At 37.3% G+C, this 20,763-nt stretch overlaps 1 protein-coding gene and 1 long non-coding RNA gene across 4 annotated transcripts in view; one reads left to right on the forward strand and one right to left on the reverse strand.

The window, feature by feature from the left end:
• Positions 1-18,289, forward strand: LOC119630797 (facilitated trehalose transporter Tret1-like). Of its 3 annotated transcripts, none has more exons than XM_062676582.1 (8): positions 3-159; positions 306-529; positions 1,277-1,412; positions 8,174-8,259; positions 15,605-15,904; positions 16,376-16,538; positions 17,169-17,403; positions 17,832-18,289. In XM_062676582.1, exons 2-8 carry the CDS (start codon positions 314-316, stop codon positions 17,950-17,952), a joined length of 1,257 nt encoding a protein of 418 aa, XP_062532566.1. In that variant the 5' UTR covers positions 3-159; positions 306-313; the 3' UTR covers positions 17,953-18,289. The 3 variants fall into 3 exon arrangements, with proteins under 3 accessions (XP_062532565.1, XP_062532566.1, XP_037877226.2); XM_038021298.2 differs by having other exon boundaries at positions 17,835-18,289; XM_062676581.1 differs by lacking the exons at positions 8,174-8,259; positions 15,605-15,904; positions 16,376-16,538; positions 17,169-17,403; positions 17,832-18,289 and adding an exon at positions 2,621-4,670 and having other exon boundaries at positions 1-159.
• LOC134201544 (uncharacterized) overlaps positions 17,175-20,763 on the reverse strand; it is a 6,624-nt gene continuing 3,035 nt past the window's right edge. The window contains exon 3 of the long non-coding RNA XR_009976889.1: positions 17,175-17,311. This is a non-coding gene — a long non-coding RNA (uncharacterized LOC134201544). The remainder of the gene's footprint in view (positions 17,312-20,763) is intronic.

A 20,763-nucleotide genomic window follows, 5' to 3' on the forward strand; every position in this document is an offset into this window, starting at 1 on the left:
GTAAGTACATTCGAATTATATTAATAAGTATAAAGGTGACTTATAATATTGGTATTATATTTTCTATTTACTGTTTATTCAGTTTACTCTGACAGACAAAGTCTCTGGTCGTCTCAAAGTAATTTATTGAGTGGAATAACATCATTGGATATTGAACAGGTACTTAAAATATAATTGGTTTTTTTTATTTATTTTTTATTCTTTATTAGAGCCATACACCTATTAGGTTAAGTCGGCTTTACATGTGATTTACTACCTGATAAACCATATGAGAAGAGAAATTCATTGTTTCAATATTTTATCAGGTAAAACGATGGCATACACCGATAAACAAAAGGAACGATCAAAGGTAACAACAGATTATGAACTAATTGAAGTTGAAGATGGACATTTAACAACAAAAGAGCATGCTGAAACTGATATCATTTATAGTAGCGATGGCTTTAGCTTGTTTGGTGAAGTGGAAGCTACGAAAGAAGATTTATTGGATTCGAAAACTTCTATTCTATTTTCACCGATGTGGAAACAGGTATTTTTTTAATGTTACTAATAAGATTAATTAAAAATTAACACATTTGTGATTTAGGTGGTTGATTCTTCAGACTTCACGCCAATCGCCTTTGATGGTGTATCTCTGCCAGTTTGCTCCGACTTCAAGTACCTCGGCTCTATAATTCAGAACGACGGCAACATAGACTGTGACGTAACAAACCGAACAATAGCTAGTTGGGTGATATGGCGACAGGTCTCTGCAACAGCATACGATCGTAGAATGCCCTTTCAGCTTAAGGGAAAAATTTACAAAGCGATCATTAGACCTGTCGTGCTGTTTGGATCTGAATGTTGGGTGACGAAAGTAAAGCACGAAAGAGGAGTGCACGTGGCAAAGATGCAAATGTTGAGATGGATGTGCGGATTGACAAGAATGGACAAAATAAGGAATGAGTATATCAGAGGAAGTGTGAAAGTAGCTCGGGTAATTAACAAATTAAAGAGCGGATTGTTAGCATCGTATGGACATGTGAGGCGTAGAAAGAAAATGCATGTGATTAGGGATTTATGGAAATGGTAGTGGTCGACCGAAGAAGACATGGATGGATTGTGTGAATGAGAGAGAGAGAGAGGAGTGATTGTTGAGATGACGGCTGATAGAAGAGAATGGATTAGAAAAATTCGCTGTGCCGACCCCACCTACTGGGATAAGGTGGAAAAAAAGAAGAAAAGAAGAAAGTCTGGATTTACACAATCCATGTCAAATTCATAAAAATAATTACAGAGCTTAGCAGCGTCAGTGCCGATCTTGTTAAATATTGCCTTGGGTTTGACGTCTGGATTCTCGGCGACCTTGTTACCACAATTGGAGAAAGAAGCTGGACCCATTCCAGCAGACGAAGAAACAGCGTCTTGGATAGGTCTGTTATTAAAGTAATATCTCTTAAGACTTATAAAATAACAGCACTGGGAACTATAATTGGCTAAATAATTATAATTAATGGCCTTGCAAAAAAGGAACTAGCCGATTCGGAATTAAGAATAGAAAAAATACTTGAATGTCGTCCCCTGCCTTCAGACATTAGGAAAATATTCAACTGCACTAAAACAATTTAGATTGTAGTCTTCTAACCAGACTGTAACAATATCTAATCGAAATTTGGAACCGGAATCGTGTTCATTACAGAAAAATAGCGTCGGAAAATTTGTAGTTAGTATCCGCACCTGAACCACACCATAGTCGTTTCATATTCTGTGCTGCAAATCAAATTAAGTCCAACAGTTGGTCCAACAACCTCTTATTGGTAAATGTTTGAAATACACCTATTTACTAAGTAACTGAAGTGAAGTTAAATATTAAATATATGTATGTGTATAATAAAAATCTTACATTTATTTCCGCTATCTGGTACCCGTAACACAAGTTCTTTACGAACTTATCACGGAACCAGTTAACGTGGCGTCATTGTTAGTAAATATTTATTATATTTAACCACAATTTAACCACGACTACTATAGCAAAAAGTACCAGATAGTAATGAGATAGCAGTGAAAAACATGGATTTCTTTATACTAACTATGCGCTACCTGTTGATGTTACTGTGACATAAATCTTCCTTTGCATGTCAACAATAAACGCAACGTAAATTCATCACATTTCGATGAATCATTTAGGAATGAATGAAGAGCACATAGACGCTGAAAATACGTATTCCTCAATGCTGAATGATGTGACCTTTAGGGAACACTTTTGTTCGGATTATGTTCCACCATTCCTTTCTGTCCTCTGCGCAGTTGATAGTAACATTGATGCTGTAGTCCAATGTCGTCTTAATTTGATCGGATCAGCGCATGCGACTACGTCCAATAGGCCTCTTTCCTTCTTCTTTGCCGGTGATGATTAGTTTTTCGACATTGTCACCCGTGACCGAAAAACTCGAAAATCCAACGTAGGCAAATGATGAAGAGTCTTGTGGAGTCACCTGGTTCTTCCAGGATTAATTCGTTGGTTTGATGTGCCATCCAGGGAATCAGCAGCATCTTCCTCCAGCATCATAATATCTCAAACGCGTCAACCCAATTTCGATCAGAAATAAAAATAAATGAGTAAACTTGTTGTCTATTTCAGCTTCAATCGCAGCACTCCCAATGGTTCCCGGCTGCCTAATATCCGGATGGTTGTTTGAAAGATTCGGAAGAAGAAGAGCTCAATTTATAGTATCTGCTTTGTTTCTGATCGGCTGGATCCTTACGGCAACAGCTTACAACCTGACATTTATCCTAAGCGGAAGATTGTTCACTGGGCTTTGCTCAGGATTAATAGCTCCCTTGGGACCGGTATATGTCGGAGAAACTTCGGAACCAAAGTATAGAGGCTTTTTTCTTGCTGCGATTTCGTTAGGCATGGCCTTTGGTATCATATTTGCACATGTAGTCGGCACATTCACATCATGGCAATGGACAGCGGTCATATGCGCTGTGTTTCCAATATTAAGTATAGTCTTACTAGTTTTCATACCAGAAAGTCCCACCTGGTTAATATCAAGAGGTCGCATTGAGGAGGGTGTCAAGGTTTATAACTGGTTAAGAGGGAATAATGACGAAGCCAAAGCTGAACTAAAAGCTATAATTGATCGTAAATTGGCAGCTCATGCTTCCCCAGTACAGACTTGGAGAAATAAACTCCTCTTTCTTAAAAGCCCAGAACTAATAAAGCCTTTAATGATTATGAACTTATTTTTTGCTACATGTCAGTTCACGGGAACAAATGCTGTCACGTTTTATTCTATAGATATTTTGGGAAAGGCTGTATGTAAAGGTATAGATCAGTATTTAGCGATGTTAATAATCGATTTGCTGAGGTTGATAGCTTCACTAGCAGCCTGTGTAATCTGTAAGAAGTATGGTCGAAGAAATGTATTCTTCCTAAGCAGTGGTTTAACTATAATATCTTTAATAGGCTTAGCCTTGTTCTTGTATCTGAAGCCAGAAAACATGTCTTGGATACCACTATTTTGTTTAATGTTTTACATTTGTGCAATAACGATTGGCGTGGATCCAATACCGTGGATTATGTGTGGTGAGATCTTTCCGGAAAATGTTCGTGGAATGGGATCCGGGATCAGTACGGGCGTGGCCTTTGCGAGTTTATTTGTAGTGGTCAAAACAGAACCAGGAATGATGAAGAATTTAGGCGAAGCATTCACTTTTATGATTTACGCGACTGTAACATTATTTGGGGTCGTCATATTATATTTCACTTTGCCAGAAACGAAAGGAAAAAGCTTACATGAGATCGAAGATAAACTCAAAAGTCAAAACTGTAACAATAGCCGAAGATCTGTTGTAATTGCTTAATAATGGCGTTAATGTTTACCCTTCTATTGTTATGCGGAGCAATATGTATTAGACCTTGATAGGTAACCCATTTGTAGGAAGATCAGTTCCTATGGTATTATGAATGTTTTGTCCTTTATGCGCGAAAAATAAATCATTATACCAGCTATCGTCCCCATATAAGACAGGAGCTGAAAGGACATTTTTTATTATTTCTGTAAAGTAAATGATTAAACGAATTTTCAGCTCATCTAATGTTTGGTGAAATGATTTTAGGTTACATAAGTTACTCATGACTTCCTAAATTGTATTATATAGAAGATAACTAAATGCTACTTGTTAATAAGCTGTAAATAAGTAAACTGTTTTCTTTCATTTATTGCTCTTGAAAAAGTATAGGGAAACAATTAATATTTATATTAACCATGCACATTTTTATAACGAACTTGTGTGCTTTGGTAATTTTGTAATTTTTATAGTGTAGATGGTTGGAAAAGTTTACGGCCGACCTGTTGATAAGTAGTAATTGGAGTTCATAGTAGTAGGGTCTCATTTTTTTTAATTTTCCGGAATGCGAATCGTAGGATATTTTGGATAATGTATATTGCAAAGTGGTGTGTACTCGACATTATTTGATTGGAAAATACATTCCGTTTTTACTTCGGAGTCATTCTGTAACCGCAAATATTAATACCACAAACAGTAAAGGACTTTCAGAGATTATGAAGACGAACATAGCGATATTGGAGATAAGGGTGGTTAAAGATGAGGACTAATGCAAGAGTTCACTCTAGAATAATCAGTTGTGGTCGGAAAATTCTGTGGAAGCTCCTTACTAGTTAGAGCATGTAAATATTTACTATCCAGCTGGGTAATTTCGTATCGAGTGATGTGACTCTGCAAGCTCTAATCCAACTGATGGTGCCATTTTTAAGTAAATTTACGCTTAGCACCTGTCCAGGCAAGACTTGAATATTGTAAGCACATCATAAGGCACAGAGATTTAGCGGTACTTTTTTTAAATGTTTGTCTTCGTGACCTAGACAAGCTACACATAGGACTTATGTAAGCTAGGTTTACGTATGTAAGCTTCAAGGAAGAGCGTTATTGTTTGATTCCACTAAGTAATTATATTAATAGTGTTAGACGCACAGTAATAAATCTTGGAGTCAGTGGGCGGAGCGCTTAGAACAAAAATTTGTGTCATTGATGTCGCGGCTCATTGCCCTCGTATGGGCATTTTATCAAACCGTCGGTACAGTATCGGGATGTAATATTAGGGTGCTTACATATTGCACACAAAAGTGTTTTTTCTTTAATTTTCAAATAATCATAAAAACTTTGAAATTACTACAAAATGAATGTTTATTCTTGTACACACTTTACAAAACTGGTGATGAAATAAAGATATGACTAATTGTTAAATTTATTTTTGTATCGTAATAATATAGAAGTGATTCATGATTTACCAAGCTCATCAGGCGAAAGGTATCAATGATGGTCTCTATTTAAATGAGTTTTTTTTTAAATTTTATTTTACTGCTTTTATGTACGTACGGGTGTACGAGCTCACAGCCAACCTGGTGTTAAGTGGTAGGCAGCGGCTTGGCTCTGCCCCTGACATTGCTGAAGTCCATGGGCGACGGTAACTACTCACCATCAGCGGGGCCGTATGCTCGTCTGCCTACAAGGGCAATAAAAAAAAAGTGGTTACTGGAGCCCATAGACATCTACAACGTAAATGCGCCACCCACCTTGAGATATAAGTTCTAAGGTCTCAGTAACGGCTACCCCACCCTTTAAGCAGAAACGCATTACTGCTTCACGGCAGAAATATGCGGAGTGGTTGTACCTACCCGTGTGGACTCACAAGAGGTCCTACCACCAGTAAGAGTGAGAACAAAATCTAGAGCAGATTATGTTGACGTAGTGAGATAAGTGGTTCTCAGGCACTCTGGCCCGTAAATGACGAAGTTGTCGGGACCTACAGAAATAGAGGCCAGTGTACCTAATTAACATTGGACTCCAGCATCAACGTCGTCATCTACTGCGCAGGGTGCAGGAATAAATGGAGGAACATAGTCCGAACAAAAGTGCTCCGGTATGGTCACGACCCTCAGCACTGAGGAACACGATGCAAGAAGTACCTAAAAGTTCGAATTATGCGAATGGGGTCCAAATCCCGTAGGCATTAATCAATTTTTCTCTAAACAAATACGTATCTATATCATTATATCTATCATGAAATAACAATGAAGGATTTTGTCGCTAACGAAAAACGAGGCGCTGAATTTTTAACTTTTTTTTTATTGTCTTTGTAGGCAGACGAGCATACGGCCCACCTGACGGTAAGTGGTCACCGTCGCTCATGGACGTCAGTAACGCCAGGGGCAGAGCCAAGCCGCTGCCTACCATTCCATTGAAATTCAAATGCACTATGATCACATCTTTACGTCCATATCCTTTGCGGCCATAAGATCCACATCTTACAATTCAGTTCCTGTTGTTAAAAATTAACAAAAAAAACCGTGGAGTCGACACGGATAGAAATGAAAAATTAAAATGTGATTTACGTCGTATTTTCACCGGGTTTTCGCGAGTCCTGGATACAAAACTAATTTTACGGTGACTGACTCGGCGGTGTAAGAGTTAGAGCCTCTGACTCGCCGTGGGTTCGATTCCCACATCGGGCAATCATTCATGTGATGAACAGGCTTGTTTGCTCTTTGTCTGGGTGTTTATTATCTATATTTACTGGTGGTAGGACCTCTTGTGAGTCCGCGCGGGTGGGAACCACCACCCTGCCTATTTCTGCCGTGAAGCAGTAATGCGTTTCGGTTTGAAGGTTGGGGCAGCCGTTGTAACTATACGTGAGACCTTAGAACTTATATCTCAAGGTGGGTGGTGCATTTATGTTGTGGATGTCTATGGGCTCCAGTAACCACTTAACACCAGGTGGACTGTGAGCTCATCCACCCATCTAAGTAATAAAAAAATATATATATAATATATGTAAATATTTAAACGTACGTAAGTATGTATGTTAGTCTCTGGTACCCATAACACCGAGAATAACTTGGAGGTCGGATGATCGTGCGTGATTTGTGTTCAGGTATTTATTATATCAGGTATATATTATAAGGGTTTTTTTAATAAAAAAAGACGGTAGTTATCACGGTATTCAAATGTCGATGAATTAATCAATCTAAGATGTTCGTTATCACGAAAACTATAAAATATTCGAAATATCGGAAATAATTTGAATTATAGTATGCGATCTTCAAATACTGTGTTATTTTCTTTCATAGCTGTTTTAAGATTTTCTATGTATTTCCAAACATGAATGTAGTATGATGATGATAGTACTATGAAGAAATTATGCGAATTGATTGTAGATTTGGGTTTCATTGAGACTTCGGATTTTTGTTTTGTGTTTGCAGTAATTGAAATTTTAGTAATGGTCAAATGATACTGTCATGTACTAGATGCGTACAAAGAAAAATTCGTGTCTACGTCTCATTGTAAGTTGTTTAATATAAATCTTCAATTTGCAATATTTCAGCTACTTAAGTTCAGCTAAGTATTTGTAATTTCTAATTCAATCTGTTCGATATTAATGTTACGCGAATTAGAAGCTAGCACTGCACTTATCACTTAGAACACTTCACAAACACTTTAAAATTCTTAATTCGCTACTTCCGCTTCGCTTCAGGTGATCCGTCCGCTGTTTCGTTTCGAATAGTTCCGATTATTAACTGACTGCGTGCCATCTCTGCAACGCTTTTATAGTCGAGACGAAATCCCTAGAAACGTCAACAATATTCCACAAAAGTCGAGTATTGTGTGTTTCCGCTATCTGACAAAAGATGGCGTTGTATTTCTCAAGCGTTCTAGATGCTACTAGATCTTTCGGTATTCGTTCGACTATTCGGCGATAGATGGCGTTACTCTTACCGGCGTAACATTAACATATTTTTTGACTCGTGTCCTCTGCTACATAATGTTCATATTTTGATAGAAATGAAAATTTTCATTCGTACAATGTCTTCTTTTTTATATCGACGGATGAAAAGCTATTTAGTTTAAACGATATTTCACTTAATATACAACATTTATTTTTGTCATTAAATGTCCGCTTTATTTGGTATTAGCACCAACGGGCCGGTATTACAAAAATTAAAAAATTGAATATTTTTTCACTTGCATTTAGAGCAAAAAAAAGTCCACTCTATCGCTTTTGTGTCCGAAGTGAGTCTAGGAGTGGCATCCATGGCTGACTAAACACCAGTTCGTAACGAAAACCCGCTGCATTCGGCCGCTACAGTCATTCACAATATGTCCTTAGCCGAAGGAGCTTCAGACACAGAACAGGCCAGGCAAGAGGAAGATAAGAGCTCGACCACGCTCCAGAAAACCAACGAGAAACGTCAGGTAAGAAGTTCTTGTTTAAATACGCATCAAGAGCAGAAGACATCAGGAGGACATTATTACTATGGTAAATAGCCTAGAGTTATAAAACATGCCATAGAATTAACAAGCCGTATAAATACGGCCTCTATATTATGAATTTTGTTTTTGATACATATTATCGTCTTTCTGCATTAAAAGTGCACAATTTCCAAAAATATTCGAAATTGAATTAATATGCGGAATCATTTGGTATCATCAGTATTTTTCTCATATATATTGTCAAAAGAGCGTAGTTTAGTTCTAGTTTTTTTTTGTTTACTTTACCTATATTTTGACCAATATTAACAAAATGAATACATAATTTTATTTTACTTTAAAAGACAGATAAAAAATATAAAATAAATGTTGCAAAGATGGTTAACATTAAAAATACCACATGTTAAACCTTTAAAACACTCTCCTGTAAAATTAATAAGTTTTAAGATTGTACAGTTTTAATGCGAGAAGATGATATATTATGTTAAATGGACTATACTGTTTTTAACTGAAAAATGTTATTAATTACGTATATCAACCGCGGAAGTCTTGGAACATTTTGAATGTGTATTTTTCTATTTGTTTTTAAACGGGTAGTATTTCCGTTACGCAAAAATTTGTGTTTATTTGAAGGATTTGGTGATCAAACTGAGGGAGTCATTGACCGATATGGATCTTTTAGCCCTTCCTCAATTTTAAGAATTTTTCTTGAATTTTAACCATATTTACTCGTAAAATGATTCAGGATCTAAATTTTCAGAAGAAGTTTCATAGTTAAATTAAGAGTTTTAAATTTTAGATCATATCCTTATCTAGACAAGTTTTGTTTCTTCGAATTGACAAAGCGCATGTACCACATCTAACTCGATCGAAAGAGGTGAAACGGTTAATAACGGGTCTTAGATTTTCTTCTGTAGATTGCGCCTTTTAGTTAGTGCCCCCGCGTAATTAAGCTTCCTTTTTTCATTTGCGTTCATCTTAAGTCCGTCGGTTTCATTGATAGCTCTGATTGTTACTATAAAAAAATAAAATTTTAAATTTTGTAATTTGTAAACATAAAAACTGATTATTGTATTTATTATTACTACGTGTACTCCGTACTCCGTACTCCTCTGTATCTATATATTAATACGTGAAGCAAAAACTTTTTATCCCTTTTTACGAAAATTGCGCGGACGGAGGAGTATGAAATTTTCCACACTTACAGAGAATATAGAGAAGAAGTGCACAATGCTAATATTTTTTTTTAATAATGCATAAACGATACATTAAATCAATAAGGAAAACATTATACACACTACATACCATGTATTTGACGCACACACGCATGCATACTATTTATTGTCAAACTTGTGTTCTTGACGTCTGTTGTCAAATTGAGAATAGATTAAATATTGTTTGTCTTTATTAATATTTTTCTATAGTGTAGTCTTGGCGTTGAAAATACAATCATATAGTGTACAAACTTACAATTCCAATTATAGGCGAATTTAGACTACTGCGGGACCTCTAGTATGCTTTAATGTAAGTTTTAACTTTGTTATACGTGTTACTATTCACTCGTTTATCGAAGCTTGTATTTACGCTAATTAACTTACGAGTATTAAAATCTTGTATGAGAATCGAAATCGACGCCATTATATGTAGTTTACTGATTGGGTTTTTTTGTTTCAAAATGGAGGTTGTAATTCCATTTCTAATTCTTCATATCTTTATTGTTAGCGAAAAAATTAGTGTAGTTTTTTAGTTCTAAAAACATTTGGTGACATACTTTTCTTGGCATTGGAACTTTTCGTTCACTTAAGCTCAGTATACTTTATGTACCATACATGCAAATTTCATTGTATTTAATTGTTGATATAAATATTGGTAAAGAGGCTGGATTTTTAATTTTTAAAAAATTGGTTGTTTTTTCACTTCTATCAATGTTGGAATTGTGATTGTTAGGTTATATTTTAATCTGGGGTTGTCTTTCTCCAGAATCCTGGATATGATATGATATGATATGATATGATATGATATGATATGATATGATATGATATGATATGATATGATATGATATGATATGATATGATATGATATGATATGATATGATATGATATGATATGATATGATATGATATGATATGATATGATATGATATGATATGATATGATATGATATGACATTGTGGTCCCGAGTAGTGCTAAATTCACTTTTCGCCTGTTGAAACATGTTAGTCCGACAAACTGTTTAGAGTGCTGCTTCTTAGTCAATACGATTTACAGATTTATTTAAAAGTAAATAGGAACTTCATTTATTTTTAAATGGGTTCGCCTTGGTTAAATCACAACAATTAGGAACAATGGAAGAAACCTTTAAGAATGAAAGAAAAAGAATTAAAGGTTTTCATATAAATAAAAGAATTAAAGGGTACCCGTCCGCTTCGCTGGGCATTTAAAATTAACATCATTATTTCTCATCCCCACAAAGATTCTCATTATCAACGACCCGCAACTGGTGTAGAGAGTCCAACACTCATAATAAATATTAGCCTATCCATTAAGTACGTGTACTTTCTACATGGATACCAAGTTTCAAGTCAACCGGATGCACGGTTCAGTAGTTATAACGGAACATCCGTAAAAACCACTGTAGATTTATATATTAGTATAGATTTTATAGCCTCGTATCGAGGTCTTTAAGCCAGCTTTAACTGTATGTCGTATTGAAGCTATAAATTTCAGACTTAAACGACGTTTTTAAGATCAATTCTCACCAAAAATCATTTAATTGCTCTAAAAATACGTCATCGTAAAACAAATTGAACAATTGGTCGCAATCATCTCCCTTAAAAGGCTCGGTAATGAATGTCTTTCAAAGAGAATCGATCGTGCTTTGATAGTTGGTCTGCGCACCCACGTAACGATCGGTCGTAATTGTAGCCTTAAATTGAACTAATAAAATGGGGATCTTCGTCGGAAGTATTGTTTTAATTGATGCTTGTTTTGCTTTATTAAAAAATAAAAAAAAGGTCACCGATGTGAGTCCACTAAGAATATTTTTGATGAGTGCTCTTCGTGTACCATGTTACATGTTACGATTCATCATGTTGTTTTGTTTAATTTCTATCTTCCGTTTAAATATCGACAGTTTCCCGAGCGCTATGACATGTCCTTCTTCAAACAAGGCTTGTGGAGAGTATTAAACGGTAGGCAGCGGCTTGGCTCTGCTCCTGGCATTGCTGAAGTCCATGGGCGACGGTAACCACTCACCATCAGGTGGGCCGTATGCTCGTCTGCCTACAAGGGCAATAAAAAAAAAGTTATAGTACAAATCGCGAATTTAGTTTCGTTACATTTAATAAATTTTCGTCGTCCTGGTTTAAGTCGTCCTGGCTTAAGAGATAAGACGTCCGATGCATTCGTGTTGAGCGATGTACCGGTGTTCGAATCCCGCAGGCGGGTACCAATTTTTCTAATGAAATACGTACTTAACAAATGTTCACGGTTGACTTCCGCGGTGAAGGAATAACATCGTGTAAGTAGAATCAAACCTGCAAAATTATAATTTGCGTAATTACTGGTTGTAGGACCTCTTGTGTGTCCGCACGGGCAGGTACCACCACTCTGCCTATTTCAGCCGTGAAGCAGTAATGCGTTTCAGTTTGAAGGGCTGGGCAGCCGTTGTAACTATACTCGAGACCTTAGAACTTATATCTCAAGTTGGGCGGCGCATTTACGTTGTAGATGTCTATGGGCTCCAGTAACCACTTAACACCAGGCGGGCTGTGAGCTCGTCCACCCATCTAAGCAATAAAAAAAAATTTAAATAAAATATCTTACACAATAAAGTTTCTAATTAATTGCGAACTTTTCTGACGAATCATTAAAACGTGTTACCTGCTTATGAAGGTTTCTTTCGTTTCTTGTTCAGTGATGTTGGTCTTAAATTCTTTTTTGTATATATTTTTCTGCTTTTTTTTTATTAGCTCGATAACGTTTGATATACGAATTCAATTCTTAATGTTTATTTAATATATATTATTTTAGTTTCAAACATGTATGTTATAATTCTTTTATGTTAATTGGGGTATTTATTACCTAAGCCGTGATGAAACATGCGTTTAAAAGGAACTTTGTGCTTTTGGAAAATCTCCGATGAAGATACATTATGTTTGTCTGCTGCAATGCAGTTCATGGATTCTGATATCAAGACTGGGCCTGCTAAGGTAGGCAACGGCATTACCAATCGATTCACCATTCATTTAACACCACACGAGCAATGATTAGTAGCAGTAATGCGTTTCGGTTTGAAGGGTGGGGCAGCCGTTGTAACTATACTTGAGACCTTAGAACTTATATCTCAAGGTGGGTGGCGCATTTACGTTGTAGATGTCCATGGGCTCCAGTAACCACTTAACACCAGGTGGGATGTGAGCTCGTCCACCCATCTAAGCAATAAACAAAAAAAATAAAAATTCAGATTTACGCATCTAAATCACTAAGCCCATATGTGAGTACTATAAAAGTCGTTTCCAAAACCATAATTTTGATAGTACATCGGGAAGTAAGCGACAGGATGCTAAAAGAACAATAAGCCAATTATGTTTCGTAAGAATCAAAGATATTCCTCATCGCTGATGCGTGACAGATGCTCAATCAATCGTACACGATAGCATGTATAAGTAATTCAAACTCGAGAGTATTCAATGAATACGTTATTAGCCCTTCGAGCAAGCGTCGATAAATCGACTCCCTATTGATGCGTATAAAGTGCGCAGCGTCGGAATATCGACCATTAATTTTTTCTTCCTGCCTACGCTGATAGCCTTGGGAGGCTATTTCAGCTTCTCCTTGACGTGTAATAACGACCATGGCGCAGTTTAATTATATTAGTTATCGACTTGAATTGATATGTCTTAGAGCGCGTACGTATAACGTTTTTAGTAAATTAATAACATTTATAAATTCTTCTTCTCAGTCGTTCACTCCTGGCGGAGTGGTCGTGGTTACGTAAGTCTTAATGTTTGGGTGCGGCTTTTGAGAGACTTCTCCATATTTCTCTATTTAATCTCTCTAAGGGAACACTTCGTAGATAACTTAACCAAGTCTGTCCACCTTGTGGATGATCGGCCGCGAGAGCCATAAAATTTATTTTGCTGTGAATTTAGCATTGATATTTGAATTTTTTTAAGTTGATTTTATTTTATGAGGCATACTTTTATTCAAAATTCCTTTAGCAATTTCCGCGAAATATTTCAAAATGAGCTCAGCACTAAAGGGGTTAAGAAATAATGTTGTCGAATAAATTTCTCTACGTTTGATCGACTTGTGACCGTGATAGCACTTTTAGTAAATGTTCTTTTTTTATTGCTTAGATGTGTGGATGAGCTCACAGCCCACCTGGTGTTAAGTGGTTACTGGAGCCCATAGACATCTACAACGTAAATGCGCCACACACCTGGAGATATAGTTCTAAGGTCTCAGTATAGTCCCAACGGCTGCTCCACCCTTCAAACCGGAACGCATTATTGCTTCATGGCAGAAATAGGCGGGGCGGTGGTACCTACCCGTGCGGACTCACAAGAGGTCCTACCACCAGTAATTACGCAAATTGTAATTTTGCGGGTTTGATTTTTATTGCACGATGTTATTCCTTCACCGGGATTCGAACACCGGTACGTCGCTCGATACGAATGCACCGGACGTCTTATCTTTGAGGCCACGACGACTTCAGATGTTCATAAACATTTCAAATAAAGCGTATTTACTGACGGTGAGATCTTTAGATTGGCTAGGTCAACACACTCGCGCGTATTTACCGCGACTATCGCTACTAAACAATTATAATGAACTCTGCGATTTTCATTTGTCTCTTATGTTTTATTTGGAATTCAATTGCAGTAATTCGATCGTAAAAATAGTTGAAAAGCTAAACAAAATCAGTTAATGATAAAAAAAAACCGTTGGCGCTAATTTCATCTGAGATCTTGTTATGGTATAGCCTGAGGCTTCGAGTCAAAGCAACTGCCAGACATAATTAAGAAAATGTTAGTCCTTTTATGTGCAAAGGAATGTAAAGGTCAATTTAATTTTTTACAGAATTTCGAATTTGGCTCAATATTCAAATGACAAATAAGGGCGTAGTCAGACGTGATAAAAAATTGCAAACTATTTGCAGCGTCGAAAATTTTAAACATAATGTAATAAATAACATTTAAAAAAAAAAAAAAAATTTTATAAATATTTTGGAAAATATTGTAAATATTACTCTTTTTAGTTAGGTTGTATTTTAATTAATTTTTTTACAATTATTTTCAAAATGTATTATAGGCTTAAAGTGATGTATTGTCCAATTTATATAAAACTAGCGACCCACCCTCGCTTCGCTTCGGAAACATTAAAACACAAATGAAACCAAAAAAAAAAAAAAAAAATTTAAAAAAAGTAGCCTATGTTCATCAGGGACAATGTCGGCTTCTAATGGCAAAAGAATTTTTCAAATCGGTCCAGTAGTTTCGGAGCCTATTCGAAACAAACAAACAAACAAATCTTTCCTCTTTATAATATTAGTATAGATATAGATTTTCTTGTAAATGTCGTCAGTCCAACTCACTCTTTTGCCGGATATCTTCTTTCATTAGAATGAAAATAAATACAATCCAAAAACAAGCTTTTATATTATAGAAAATCCAACTAAAAAATAGACAATAAATTTATTGTAAAAAAAGCGTGCGCGACGTCAATATTTAAATATTTTATTGACAGATATAACTAGAATAACTAACTAAAGTCTTATTATTTTGTTAATATGTATCTTATAAAGCTACCCACGCTTTTTTACAATAAATTTATTGTCTATTAAGTAGATTTTTTTATAAAAGCGTCATTGATCTACGATCAATGAAAAACGTGTTATTTATTTATTTTTTTAAATATTATTTATTTTTCATTTTTTAGTTTAGATATCATTATGTATCATACATTTTTCATTCATTATTGTACATTCAGGCAAACACAACAGTTTCCAAATTGATAAGTGAAAAAAAAGGCGTTCAAGTGAAAAATGTTGTTGTGACTGCCGAAAGTAACAGGTCCTAGCATTAGTTCTTGATAAGTATGTTAATTCGAGTTAATCCGACGTTTTGAAGGCGGTTAAAATAATGGTCAAAGGTATGTAACATAGATAATAACATTACGTATGAAGCCAATAATAAAAGCGTATTAAAAATAGTTTTGTTTCAATTCTATTGTAATATTAAATCCATTTAAAAACTATATAGGTCTTTTAAGAATTCATTATATTCTCTGTTATCAGCTACGATAAGATAAACTTTGTACGCTTAACAGATGTCCGACTCGTACATGTGGAAAGAACAGATTCACACTCTAATGAAGGGCGGAGAGAGCGAGTCCGACATATCGGACTCGGAGCATTTCCTCACAAAGGGCGCCTTCCTTCTCACTCCCTCCCACGGCCTCAGCATGGAAAAAGCCTCCACCATCTGTGAGAAGATGGAGTTCAAGGGATGCTTCTCCCTGACGAAGACTGCTACTGGAATACTCTTTAAGTTTTCCAGCGTCGATGACTATCAGATGGTATTCAAGAAAGGTTTCCATAAAGTTACCGGATCGCGATTCTATAGGAAGGTAATTGGATTGGCATCAAAAATATACTGTAGCTTAATGATCTATTGTTAAGAGTGTTGTTCTAAATGTTCTAAATGTTTTCTTTGGCTTTTTACTTCTTTCTTTGACTGCATTTACTGATTCTAATGGCTCCTCGTTTTCTCTTCGCCCTTCTTATTGCAACTAACTAACCCAAACAAAAATAATTAGAATTGATTCTTTTATATATCTTAATAAACTTATCCTGTTGCTCCTGGTTGCTAGGTCGTGGGTTCGATTCCCACTTCAGGCAAACATTAGGCCGAAGAGGTTTGCTTGCTTTTTTTTTGCATTTTTAATGTACTTTTAAACCTATTTATTAATTTCTTTAATTATTTTTATCAGTCCTTGTTTCGCACAGTTCAATTTATCCTATTTTGCTTGGATGACCGTGTGTGATTCGGCTCCCATTCTTCATTTCGTTTTCAATTAAACTCTCGTGTCTTCGTCCAGATCGCTATTCCGTGCAGACCGCAGAAGACCTTTACCATTTACGTATACGACATTCCCGATGAGATCCCAGAGGAGGATGTGCGCCACGCTTTGTACAAATTTACTTCAGTCGTTGAGGTCGTCAGGCTGTATTACTCTGGATCCCCAAAAGACGGGAACACTGGTAAGGGCAAATAAACTACTAAGTATTTCGCGAACTAGCAAAAAAAAATCTTTATTTTATTTGTTAGGCACACAAGACACATCACAGGCCAAAAAGATACATAAAAAACACAAGTAAAAAGAAACAAAATCTGGCTTGCAACAAAAGCCATGTGCGCACGACTAACCAAGACAAATTTCTGAGTTTGTACACAATGACAAATACCTGTGTCACTATTATCCGTATATATTTTAATTATAATAAACAAGGATTTCACATGATTACGACTGCTCTGCCAAGAGTAGCCGACAGAGTAATGAGGATATTTTGCGGGTGGGCAGGCAAGTTTGGGAGCCATTTGTATTAAGGGATTTTCGTAGCGTATAAAGACACAATTGTGGCTGGCCATTTCCAGACAAAATATCGAAAGGCAGATTCAGTGAATACCTAACTTGTGAATAAATTCTGTTTCACACTCAAACTGGATGATGGTACCAATCATTTTGGGTTCACAAAATCTCTTATCCTCACTTAAAATTTTTATATTGCCTAATTTACCGACAAAGTACCTGCTGAGGTTTTTGATCAAGAAATATAATAGAAAAGCGATCAAGTAATTTATGTTTAGTTATCTTTCATTCAATATATTAGGTACATCGACCCCAAAACCAGAGAAGACCTCGTCCCGAGCTCTCACGACAATTGATGGAGAGCTCGTGAGCAGCATGGTGCCGAAGGAAGCCACGAGCGTGGTCCGTGTCACTCTCGCCAACATCGAGGAAGCCAACATTCTGCTGCAAAACGGCCTGGATTTCTACGGAGCTACGTTCTTTCCAACCGAATTAGCTACCCCAACCCAGGCAGCTAAGTTGATTAAGCCTAGCAAGTTAGTTTGATTTTTTTAGACTAATAAATTCCTCATATAACGAAAGCTAAGAGACGTAGTATTTGCTGATCAAAACAAGCCATAAGAGCAATGCACAGTCCGTATGGCCAATATTGCTGGGAGCTTAATGATGGGATGAGGATGATTTTTTTTTATTGCTTAGATGGGTGAACGAGCTCACAGCCCACCCAGTTTTAAGTGGTTACTGGACCTCATAGACATCTACAACGTAAATGCGCCACACGCTTTGAGATATAAGTGCTAAGGTCTCAGTATGGTTACAACGGCTGCCCCACCCTTCAAACCGAAACGCATTACTGCTTCACGGCAGAAATAGGCAGGAGGGTGGTGGTAACTACCCGCGCGGACTCACAAGAGGTCCTACCACCAGTAAGTTATGTAACTAAAAAAATATTTATTTATGTCAGCAGAGTAACTGGAGGTACCGTGTCAGCCAGAGTCCGTGATTTGCTCCCGGTCTTCGACCAGCAAGGGTTCGCCAAGTTCGCTCCACCGGCCTCTAGACTGGTGAAGCCACGTTCCAAGTGAAAGGCTGATGAAATGCCATAGACCACAAACGCTAAGGACACGGCTGCTCGAACGAAAATCATCATAATATGTAGGCATCATCTAACTTGTACATATAACTTTACGCATTTAATTTACCGAACCGAATGTTGAAGCTTTTACTAATTTTTGATACTGGCTCATTTAGTCGGAACTCGCAATTTGATACTAGATTACCATAACAGTTAATACGTTTAACAATGAATAATTTCGTTCGATTTGTTTAGGTAAAGTACCATAGTGCATTTTTTATGTGCCATCTAATTTTATGTGATTAAATTTTTTGTTACCGATTAAAAATAAATTTAATGTTATTAAAGGCGTGTTCTTATTTTCTTATCAACGGTTTTATTTTTTTATAGCTTACATGAGTGGACGTGCTAACGGCCCACCTGATGTTAAGTAGTTACCGGAGCCAATAGACATCTCTAACGTAAATACAGCCCCCACATTGAGACATGAGTTCTAAGGTCTCAGTATAGTTACAACGACTTCCCCGCCCTTCAAGCCGAAACGCATAACCGCTTCACGGCAGAAATCAGCAGGGTGGCGCTACCTACCCGTGCGGACTGACAAGACGTCCTACAACCCTTTGTTTTTCTGTAAGGTACTGTAAAACTTACTGTCGATGTAAGTAATATAATTGAAGGTGGTATGGATGAACTACGCTCCCGTAGCGAGCGATGCGATTGTAAAAACAAAATATGCCAAGATCATCTCTTATGATTCTACAAAGCACATCATATGAAACAAAAAATCCTCGAGTCAGATAAGACATACCTACATCTATCGATGTGTTTGTAGATGTAATAACCATGCGAACTAGTGACAAACTTATCAACAATGCAATAATATTCTACTAGCTTATGATAAACAAACTGAAATGTTAAATTAGAATATTATCTTATCAGCTCAAGGTTCGAGTGATGAAATGGTTTCTAAATTACATACCAAATAACAAATACTTAAATGAATTAATTTTGCAACACAATATTACATTTCAATCGAAAATGCTCAGGATGACAGCGAACCCGTCACGGTGTGTTACAAATGAAAGAATACATTGGGATCTTGCCATAAGAAAAGTCAAAGACAAAGTAATCCATAGAGCTAAAACCTACTCTGAAAGATAAGATACCCACTCAAATAACCTTGCTAAATATCTAATGGATAACCAAATGATTACAAGAAGACTTTGAAGAAGACCGCATCAATGGGCCATGAGCTCGTCCACCCAACTAACTAATAAAAAAAAAAAAATTACGCACACACATACACAGACGCATATACAAACGCACGAACACACAGTACAGTGCCATCACTTATATCCAAAGTATGTTTCACCTGTCTTGGTGAAACTGGAAAGGCCTCCGGGCCACCAGTAATCCTTCAATCATAAAAAAAGGGTGCGTGTACTTATTTACGCGCGTAAGAAGTTATACTTTATTTTTATTAAATTTATTTCTTTTTTATTTATTTAAATTTTAAACAATTTGAAAAAAAATCGATTAAACAACATCCTCAAATACGCATATTGGACATCCCTTTTCTTGACATCGTATAAATTCTGTAATTCTCGGTACGAGTCGGAAAGTTCACCTGCGGCTATATTCAGACTCGCCAAGTTACGTCGGTCGTATTGTAATGAGCGATTTAGTGGGCAACTTCATTCTGTTAATTTTGTGTCACGGTGCGCGCGCATCGTAAAAATTTCACTCTCATCAATTTTTCATAATACGTCTAAAGAAGTATAACTTCAAAAAGTACGTTTCAGAGTGCATCCAGACATTTTCATAACCAAAATCAGGTACTTTTTACTTTGAAAACGGCGGGCGTCCGGACTAGCGTATATCCTTTTTAGCTTCTTAAAAATCTCCAAATATCCTTGGATCCGTATTGGATACGTAAAACATAAAGGGAGTAAATTGCCAAAATTTCAAGTTTGTAGCTACCTACGGTTTAGCTCTGCGGCTTACAAATCTTTAACCACGATTAAACATAAGGGAATGGAATGTGTGATGTCGTTTATTGTGACCTCGAACTGTGTGTGCAGTACATATGAAGAGCTTCATTTGTCATGCGAATGTAGGGCTACCGAATATATTTTTAAGGTTAGACACAACCTAGTGAGTTTCTCACCGGATTTTCTCAGTGGGTCGCGTTTTTAATCCGGTAGATCCGGTAGTAGATTCATCGAAGCACTGCTCTAGCTAGTATCAGCGAGTCCTCCGAAAGTGAGCTGCGGGCGCGGAAGGCCCATTCTCGGCGGTCCGTGCTCGAGTCGTGGTCGAGGCGATTGGCCAACCCCACGTGGGGGCTACGGACCGTCGAGGCGGTTTACCCAGTCTTTGATGACTGGGTGAATCGTGGCGAAGGATGTCTCACCTTTCGTCTGGTGCAGGTGCTGACTGGGCACGGATGCTTCGGGAAGTACCTGCGCCGGATAGGGGCTGAGCCGACGACGAGGTGTCACCATTGTGGGAGGTGCAGCGCCGTGTCCTGGTCGCAAAGATAGGACCTGACTTGTCGCTGCCTGGCGTCGTGGCATCGATGCTTGGCGGCGATGAGTCCTGGAAGGCTATGCTCGACTTCTGCGAGAGCACCATCTCGCAGAAGGAGGCGGCGGGGCGAGTGAGGCAAAGCTCTCCTCACTACGCAGAAACCCGCCGCCGCCGAGCAGGGGGTCGGGACCGGGGTCGTATCCGTGACCTGGAGCTAGGGGTCCCACCCGTTTTGTGCGGGGAGAGACCCAGACGTGGGGTGGCGTGCTTTGCACGCTCACCCGCAGTAGGA

Source organism: Bombyx mori, chromosome 27 (assembly GCF_030269925.1).
Source record: "Bombyx mori chromosome 27, ASM3026992v2".
Taxonomy (NCBI): Eukaryota; Metazoa; Arthropoda; class Insecta; order Lepidoptera; family Bombycidae; genus Bombyx; species Bombyx mori.